The 10,026-nt window shown below is 40.6% G+C and overlaps 1 protein-coding gene across 1 annotated transcript in view; it reads right to left on the reverse strand.

Annotated features, from left to right (window-relative positions):
• Positions 1 to 6,825: 6,825 nt before the first annotated feature.
• GCM2 (glial cells missing homolog 2) overlaps positions 6,826 to 10,026 on the reverse strand; it is a 7,347-nt gene continuing 4,146 nt past the window's right edge. Inside the window, exons 4-5 of the mRNA XM_019519961.1 lie at positions 7,948 to 8,073; positions 6,826 to 7,713 (exon numbers count right to left, since the gene is read on the reverse strand). Coding sequence (XP_019375506.1) covers positions 6,826 to 7,713; positions 7,948 to 8,073 — 1,014 coding nt within the window. The remainder of the gene's footprint in view (positions 7,714 to 7,947; positions 8,074 to 10,026) is intronic.

A 10,026-nucleotide genomic window follows, 5' to 3' on the forward strand; every position in this document is an offset into this window, starting at 1 on the left:
CAAGGCCCCTGGGACATGCTGCCCTGCCCCTCTTCCCTCCCAGGGGTAGGGACAGAAAGTGGAAGTTGGAGGAGGGAGGAGGATCCCAAACACCTGGGCAACAGCAATGGGAGGAGTGGCAGCTGGGAGGGATCCCATGGGCTGGTGTGTAGTTAACCCCAGAGGCTGCAAATGGCCCTCAGGCCACCAGTTAAGCAGATATGGTGTAGCTCACAACAGAATTAGGCTCTACATTTTTAAAGAAAAGAGGTTATTCTAGACTTATAGCTATGGAGACAGCAACTTGAATCTTCAGTAGTACATCACCATACAAGGTACCTATGTGGTCTCCACCACCAGAGTAACCAAACCTCACACAGTGCTTAGAACCAGAAAAAAATAGTGTAGAAAAGGGACCTTGAGGAGCCATTTAGTCCATCCCTCAACCGCAAGACAAGAGGATCAATGCCTAAAGAATTCCTGATAGTTGTTTATCTGACCAGTTCTTAAAAAGTTCTGTTAATGGACAATTCCACAACTACAATGAACACTTATCATGGGGTAATGGAGGATAAATACTCAGTTTCACATAGGAAATCTATGGCAATGCAGGGACTTTAAAAAGGCCTTTGGGATAGTCTGCCATGATGCTCTTCTAAAAAAAATACTGGGGGATTGCGGGCTGGTAGAGTCCATGGCCAGGTGGGTTGGGAACTGGCTAAGGGGTTGAACCCAGAGAGTATTTGTGGATGGGTCTGTATCATCTTATCAGGAGGTAGCCAGTGGCATCCTGCAGGGTTTGGTTATTGGCCCTGTGCTGTTCAACATCTTTATCAACAATTTAGATGAGGATGTGGAAAGTACGCTGGCCAGCTCTGCAGACAATACTAAGTTATGGGGAAAAGTGGTCATACTAGGGTATAGTGGATCCAAGTGGATCTGGACAAGCTGGAAAGGTGGGTGGAGCGGAACCAAATGTGGTTCAATAAGGATAAATGCAGAGTGTTTCATCAGGGGAGAAGTAACCAGCAACATGAATATAGGTTAGGAGGAGGTGTCCTGGCCAGCCCGATGGCTGAAAGTGACCTCAGGGCTGTGGTTGATCACAGGATGAACATGAGCCACCAGTGCAACTCTGTAGTCAACAGAGCTAATAGCCTACTGGGGTGCATTAGCCAATGCATCACAAGCAGGGCTAAGGAAGTGATACTTCCTCTCTACTTGGCATTAGTGAGACCCCAGCTGAAGTACTGTATCCAGTTCTGGGTGCTGCACTTCAAAAAAACCATGGAGACTTTTGAAAAGGTCCAGAGACGGGCCACAAGAATAATTAAGGGCCTGGAGGACAAAACTTATGAGGAAAGACTAGGGTATCTGGGACTGTTCATCCAGAAGAGAAGACTAGGGGTGACTTGGTGGCTGTCTATAAGTATGTAAGGGATGAATGTTGGCAGCTGGGAGGAAAACTGTTCACTAGGGTGCCTCAGGGGAGGACAAGGAGCAATGGCCATATACTGTTAGAGGATGGTTTCAGATTGGATGTAAGGAACAACTTCTTTATGGTAAGGATGACCAGAACCTGGAATAAACTTCCTAAGAAGGTGGTGCAGTCCCCAACCTTGGAAATCTTCACGAGGAGACTGGGCAGACACCTTGCTGATATCATTTGATCTCAGCAGTATTTTGCCCAGAGCAGGGAGGTTGGACTCAATGATCTTCCAAGGTCTCTTCCAGCCCTTAACTTTTATGATTCTGTGACTTGAACCCATATGTCCCCAAAACCTAAGCTGGCAGGCCTATCACTGGACTGTTCTTTCCCTTTGTGCCCTGACTTCTGTGGGAATTCCTCACTGAAGATAGCAATAGGACTAGATGGATCAAAACTCAACATTGAAGTGTAGTCATCCAATAAGGTTCAGTATGCACATTACTGTGGTAAACAGCATGATTCCTTACAAATATTAGCAGGGTGTCTCTGTGGTTTAGGAAAAATGGAAATCAAGTTGAAGGAGAACTCAGCTGGCTGGACGCATCTTGTCACCACCATTTAGCCATTAGTCTGAAATTTCTGAGGAAGATCCATTTAACACTGAGGTTTCAAAACTTTGCCATTAAGAGACCACCTTGATTCATGTAAAGGCCAGCTTTGATATGGGGACAGCTGGCCCTTTTTTTTTTTTTTTTTTTTACTTTTACACTTTTTATGCCTTGGTAGTTCATCTAAACCTGGAGCCACAGGTGGCTGATGCTTAAAAGCTCCTGGTTTCTAGAGCTTTGTTACAATAACAGGAATTTGCTAGACAAAGATATCTGAAATAAATTGTAATGGGGGCTAATGAAGCAATCATCTCATCGGCTTGAGGCAGAACCAGAAACTGAGCTTTAATTGGATGATTAATAGAACAGGAGAGGCTCACATAGGAACTGAAGGGTAACATTATTGCTCCCTCCTTGATACTGCTGTGCCTGAGAGAGATGCTTTTAAAGCTGATTCTGCAAATGTATAAACAAGCAGGTAGATACTTGATTTCAGGTTTCTGCAGTAGGGGCGGCAGTGCTTCTTTCGTTGTTTATTTTGGAAGGAAAAACACATAGGGGAGCATGTTTTATCTTTCCCATGTTCTTTGATCCAAAGAGTTGACATTCAGATATTTTGTCCCTGATATTTGTACATGAAAATGATCACAAAGAAGAATGACTGCAACATCTCCAGTATATTTTCATTGGGTCTATCACATGGGATGATACCATAAGGCAAACACTAACTTGTTATATTCAACCTAAACAATTCTTGAATTTATTACTAATAAGTGAGTCCCATGCAAAAAAGTAAATAGAGAAACAACAAAATTTACATGTTTATTTGTTTAAGATAATCTTGACAAGATTGGGCTTTTTGTGAGTTCAGGTTTTACTGGCAGAAATAGTTTGCCCCTTCTGGCTGGACCTAATAGCTCCTTTACTTTATGGTTACTTACTGCATATGTCACAAGAGAGGAAAAATTAAGCTGACAAATGTTGCAATAACTCATCCTTGAGGCATAGCTTATTTTTACTACTTCAAATGTTATTGTTGGACTTAAGTGGAATGATTTTGGAGAAGGGAAAAAAGGTAGACAGACTGGCCTTTCCAGACAGAAAACCCCTCCTCTCATATAAGTAGTAACAGTATTTTTAATCTTTGGTGATAATCATGTTAAGTACAATAATAAATATCAGTTTTTCAAATATCTTTTCAAATTGAAAGAATATATGTTCAAAACAGAGTGTGGCTGCTCAGCTACAAAAGACCAGTTCCTCCAATAAAACTGAAACAGGGTAGTCTGTCCCTTTAAGAGGGAACAGTTAGCTCTGTTGAGATAGCCTAACTGCAGGGCATTTGGATAGGCAGGGAGTGTCCTTCTAGGACAGTGGCTTTCAATCTGTGGTCTATGCATCCCTGGGGATCTACGGACTATGTCTAAGGAATCTACAAAAGATGACTATGATCAATCAAAAGTATGTGAATACCCACACTTACAATTCAAAGGACACTGCACCTCCATTCAAAAATTTTTAGGGATCCACAAATGAAAAGATACTGAAAGCCACTGTTCTAGGAGATTAAAAAAGCTCCCAGAAGAGTAAACAAGAAAAGAGTAAGTATGCTGTGAATGTAACTGCTTGCTATAAGAAGGGGGCCAGAGCCAAAAGGCTCATCCTTCCATGCCTGGGACAGGGCAGAGGGATTTTGTTTTGTTTGCTGATTTGGTGGTTTGTTTGTCACCTAAAGACTGTGTTACTTGAGGACTGGCCGAGGGACTCCTCGGGAAGCAAAGCCTACTTGCAAAAGGCAGCAGCCTAGGTAACATAAAAATGCTGCAAGAAACAAAATAAAGTTGTAACCTCTTTATTCATGTTACTAAAACCCTCTATACACTTCAAGGCAAAATTTCATCCCTGAAATAGAATTCCTGAGGCTGTTTAAAAACATCCCATTGGCAGGCTTTTGCACTCTATAAAACTCCATGTGTTTATGGAATAATTTCTACGTGATCCTGTTTTATTTTTCCTAAAAAAGCTAGAGAAAGAAGGATCCACTTCCTTCTTCAGAGGATGTGGGTAGGGAGTCTGTCCTGCCTAAGAACCCCACTAAAGGACAGAGAGAGCATTAGTGCTGGGAGAATCTTTCCCCATTTGATCCTCTGCTGCAGATGTTCTCTTCCAGCAACACACCTAGTTCTTCTCTGGAGTGTATTGGATTCTTGAAGCTCTTTTTAGTTACCAATGGTTAGCTGGGAAGCTGGAAGGTTGATGCTTTTTTTTCTGGTATTAAGTTAATTCAAAAGTGTCATTTGGTTTAATTCCAAATCCCAAATGATTCCATGTCTATGAGTTGTGGAAGTGAGAAGCCCCACATTAGTAAAGCAAATTCATTGTTGTATATTCCAGTAGTACAATACTTTGGGCTGAGTCTTTCTGTGATGGTGACTCATCTATTTCATTTGACTGGGATATATATTGGTATCCAAACCAGGTTTTTTGCCTGATGGAAGGACGTCAAATGTACAATGGCCAAGAATTTTTAAAGCAAGTGCCTAAAGTCAAGATCCTAAATCCATATGGCTTAGTCTGCAATTTTCAAAGAACTGAGTTAGATCAACACCTCTCACTTAGAGTTGGTAGAAGTTGGGTACTAATTTCTTTAATTGCCTTTGAACATCATGGATATAATTTAATGTCATGATGTTCAGAACGTTCACATCCAGCACTGAAACCAGTGGAAGCTGCTGGGTAATCAAAGTGCCCAAATACTGGCTTAGAAACTTAATTTTGATGTTTCATTTGGAAAACCTCAGATTTTATTAAAAATACAACACAAAATAGACTTCAGGAAAAAATGGATACTTTAAGAAACTGGTATACAGTGCATCCCATTGTCTAACTAAGATTTCTGATTACTTGTTTGATTGCAGAATTTGCAACATATATTTTCCTACATGATGAAGCCAGTAAGGCAACTGGTCAAACCAGTTTCCATATGTTTTTGTTATACCCACATCTTTGCATTTGTTTATAGCACAGAATATTTCTGTATATCTAGACATAATGTACACAAAAATAGAAAAATGTACACAAAAAAGGATTTTTCAAAATACTTCTCTCTTAAAAAATTGCCCTTTGAGAGATACTTGGTAAGTAGTGTAAATAAATGACCTGTGTCTGTATTAGAATTCAATCTGGTTTCAACCAAACTATGTTTAATAGGCTTGTTGTTAAGATTATGCTACTCTCTCTCTGTACTGGTGGATCCCACATTACTATAGTAGTAAAGTATTCCCAACATTTTTAAGAACAGAATTTGTAGTAACAAATGTATGGGAGAAATTGTTTGATTAATTTATAGGATCTGGGGCTTGGAGTCAATCCCTTATTTCATTCTCAATCCTGGGAAAGTTGTGCTACCTGCCCTCACATGACTTCCCTGATTGGTTGACTTACTTCACTCTGCAATAGAACATAGCTGTCATGTGAGGCTATGATCCCAAAGAGAGAAGTGATCTCTCAGGGAGTAGATGTACCATGGAGAAAAGGAAGTTTCAATTGACTCTGCATTTTTGAGGAAATGAGTGCAAGGGAAGTGTGGGCGAGGGTAACATGTTTATGATGATATGTATTGTTAAACAGGTAAGTTACTGTTTTTTCCCCCTCTTTATTCTTAAATGTAATGATTGGTTATAATGCTACCTGGAGGTCATGTATTTGTGGTGCCTTGCCCAGGCCAGTCTAGACTGGGATGAGTCTCATTGTAAATGGTTTTTCAAAATAATTTGTGCAGCTATTACAAGAGCACAGTGCTAGCTGGCCACAGCAGAAGTCAAGAAGAAAAACACATTTGTGGGATCCATTGGGAAAACCATATTTAACTCAAAATAATAAAGTCTTCCTGTCCTATGTGAAGTATCAACCTGTGGATCAACTGTTGATCCCAGTTATCATGGCCATATCTAAATTGTTCTTCCCTATGGGAAGATCAGAGGCAGCCTGTAGGCTTGACACAGGAAAGAAGGCAAGAATAAATTTTAGAGAAACTGCTTTCCTTTTCTTGCTTCAGAGAAACCTAACTAGTGTTTCCTACTTACTAAATGCACAAAGATACTGCAGAGTGATTCTAGCCACCAGCTGCTTTCCAGGTCTTATCCACCTATATTTTCATTACCTGAAGGTTATTAATTACAGGTGGTGCACCCCACCTTGAAAATGATTTAGTAGTTGGGAAGAGAGACTGATTAAGCCCCTCTGTTCAGGGAGATCACAAACTAGTGGTTCTCAACTTTCTTAGATTTGAGGCACCCTTCAGAAAATACCAGCTCTTGATTTTCACTCATTTTTTTTAATAACAGAAAAGCAGTAGAGCAATTATTCTGTTACAAAGAAGTAAAAAAGATCACAAGATGTCAGAATGCTTTTAATACTCTGGATTTCTATGTGAAAACTCTAGCTTTATCTTATGAATCATGCTTGCACCCCTAACAGTGCTAACATTGTGCAGCACGCCATGGCACCCTTGAAAGGACCTTAAGACTCCCCAGGATGTCATAACACCCTGGTTGAGAATCACTGCCATAACCCCTGCCCTACCCCTACTCAGTGTGGGCCTATGTTTTGCATTCTAATATGCTGTGTTAGATAAGGACTACTTTGAACTTTGCATAGAGAGGACTTGAGACAGTCATCAGATCCCTGCAAAAGCATCATCAGGGAATAAGTAAATAGTCTTAATGCACTGCTTGCTTTCTGCTCCTCAAACTCCTATTCAAAAGGGTTCAGCATGCCAAAGGTTTGTGTTAGAATATGTGGGTTTAGCTAGTATTCACCACCTTCAAATCTTAATAGCTGTCCTTCATGCTCAGGGTAATTGTTTGCCAGGGTTGGCCCATACCGATAGGTATCCATAGTCTCCACTCTTTCTGGCTTTGTGGAAATCGTATCGTGCTGGCAAAGCAAAGCCGATTTGAGAACACCACAGTCTTCTTGTATCTTTATCCCTGGGTAAACAGTTCCTGAAAGGTTCTCTGCAATGTGGCTGCAATTCTGAAGGTTTTTTACATCACATATATTATCACTGTACTTCACTACTGAGGGCTTGTAGGCCTGGTAGGATACTTTTGTGGTTGTAGTGATAACAGTTTGTAAAGCTGGGGTTGATGGAGTGGAATTGCTACCATATCTGCAAGGATACTCCCCGCTATAATAAGGATGATTAGCGTTTGCTTGAATCTGTCCGTAGTCACTCCTGTCTCCGTAACCAGTTTTCCCCATCATCTGTTTCAGTCCATGATGTCTGTCAGTGTTATCAAAATTTTTGTCATGCATAGTCAAGGAATAACCAGTATGTTGAGATCCATTCAAGTTAACATGGTCAGTATCATCCGGGGTATTTGTCAAATCTTTGTAAAGTGTTGGATAGGAGCTAGAACTTATGTAGGCAGGAACTCCAAATTCATAGCCACAAGGCCGAGGCACAAAGATCCTTGGGTTAGGACACTTTTGGTAGGGTGACACCATATCCCCTTGAAAGCTAATAGAGTCATGAGTAACTTTGTAAGGATCTGTATTTTGAAATGAAGAGTAAGACTGAGTTGCAATAGGAAAGCTGGTGTCTGTAACGATACTGAATCTCTCTGGGCCTTCCTTGCATGGCAAATGATGGATATTGTTGAAATGACCACTGCTCTCATGATACCATCCTGCCTGAAAAGAATGTGAAAACAGACCTTTAAGATCTGGAAGAAAATGCTGCAAGTGTATGTGCTAGTGCACGTATCCCCAACACTGATATATACATACTTGTGATATGCCTTTTCTCCTGCTTTAACCTCCGCTACCCATGACAGCTAGCTGAAGAGGTGCAATGTCTCATAAGGATTCCTAGCATCCTGTGATTCCCTGTGCATGGTTCGTCTTTTCCAACCCGCCTAGATTTACCTCGGAGTCCAGAAGCCTCTTTTTCTGGGGAAGCTGGGAGGAGGATGTTTGTTTCTTCACAGCACTTCTTCTTACTTCTGCCTCTGATTTGCTCTCTGGCCGAGAGTGATCATGGAATCCTTTGGCCTGAAGTAGTGTTAACACATGTGAAACTTGGATATTTAAAGACATGAATAATCATGTAACTTGCTGTGCTGTTATTTTATAGCACCCATGAGGCTGCTAAGTGTTGTGCACCAGCCTGCACCAAGCAGCTTAGTGTAAACGACAGACCTTGCAGACCAGAAAGAGCAAAAAAACTGAAGAACCTTGATTATGGAGATGTGATGACATGTTCACTCTGGCAAGCACACAAATGCATCATAGGTCATGTGTTTTGAGTGAGTATTTCTTTTTTTTTTAATTAGTGGATAAACACTATAATTTTTTTAAGCTGTGCCATATAGGTGAGCAGTAGTGTAACTAAGTGGGGAAGGTGACTGGGATATCAGCCCTGGACATTGCTTTTACAGGGAGGCCCAAAAATAGCCACTTCCAAAGCTGACAGCTGGCCATGCCAACATCACTGGCAGAAAGGTGACTGCTGCTACCCTGTGCTGCTATTGCCCAAGGTGCAAAGCTACCCTGTTATGCTTTTGTAACTAAATTTGTAGATGTGAACCAGGTGAGGTAGGGATGAAGACTGTAGCACAGGTTTTGAAAAGGCAGTACAGAAGAAAGCATGACAATGTTTGGAAATAGATGGAGGAGGTGACACAGGGCTTACCCAGGCTGGCATTTTTAGCTCAGAGGGGCAGCTGGAAAGGAGCACAAAAAGTGATGAGGTCAGCAACACAGTAGACAGGAGCTATGTGATGAGGGGGAGTGGAGTTTGTACTTGATGGGCAACCCCACGGGGAGCCAGTGAGGTAACTATAAAAAGAGAGTGACTTGGCTGCAGTGACAGGGACATTAATGATTTTGGCAACCACATTATAAGAGAATTGGAAAAAAAGTTAGTAACCATAAGGTTGAAGAGAAGACTAAAGTATCAAGGGAGGAGATGACCATAGCATGGACCAGTGATTTACCTGTTTGGATGAAGACAAGAGGTCAAAGATTGGAGATATAGTGAAGGGCGAAGTAACAGGAGTTGCACATGGATGAGAATGCAAAGGCAGAGAGGAGTCAAAGACGACCCCAAAGCTGTGGGCTGAGTTGTCAGGGAGAATAAAGAGTGCAGACAGGGTGGATTTGAGAGGAAAAAGTAAAAGCTTCCTTTTAGCTGGTATTCTGAAATTCAGGATCTTAGCTCAGCCTTATAATAACAACCATTAAAACGGCATGAAAGAGCTTCAAATAGATTGCACAGTTCTGAATGACAAAAATTCTTTACTTTTTAAAGCAGCTCTTCATAACGAAACTGAAATGCATTCTGTGGGAAGACATTTATGGATGCTCATCTCTTTGAATTACTCTGGTTGGATTCAAAACCCTCATCACTTACTCCCACCTATTTGTGATTTGTCTCCTTTTTAGACCCCATCCTTTTTAAAGTCAGTAGGACTACTAGCATGCTTAAATGCTTATAAGACATAAAGAAGAATGCTTCAAAAGCTTTTGAAAGCTTTTCTAAACTTTGTCCCAGCAATACAATTGGTCCAATAAAAGATATCACTCAAAAAGATTCTTGCCACTTGTATGACTTGTAGAAACTTATACAGCCCCAATGTGCCCTGGCATCCTAGCGATAAAAAAGAAATCTTGTCTGCTGAAATGACAGGTTCTTGTATATTACAAAATAATTCTGCTGTGTTAATGTTCATAGTTTTCAAATTGCAAATATCAATTTCCACTTTGTTGGTAGGCACTGTACATTTTGCTTTTGTGTTAAAATTTTATTGTTCAAAGCTTCTTTCTTGTTGTAAGGAAACATTGTGACACTGAGCAAGAAAATAAGATTAATATTTACTATTAAAGTAGCTTTTGTTCTAATAAGTTAAGAATATTATGTGAATATAAATGAAATAATTGGTCATATTATGATATGACAAGTTAGTATCAGTAGTCCATAATATAATGCAATATGCAGTCAGTACA

This window comes from Gavialis gangeticus, unplaced genomic scaffold (genome assembly GCF_001723915.1).
Source record: "Gavialis gangeticus isolate Ggan-Ray unplaced genomic scaffold, GavGan_comp1, whole genome shotgun sequence".
NCBI lineage: Eukaryota > Metazoa > Chordata > Crocodylia > Gavialidae > Gavialis > Gavialis gangeticus.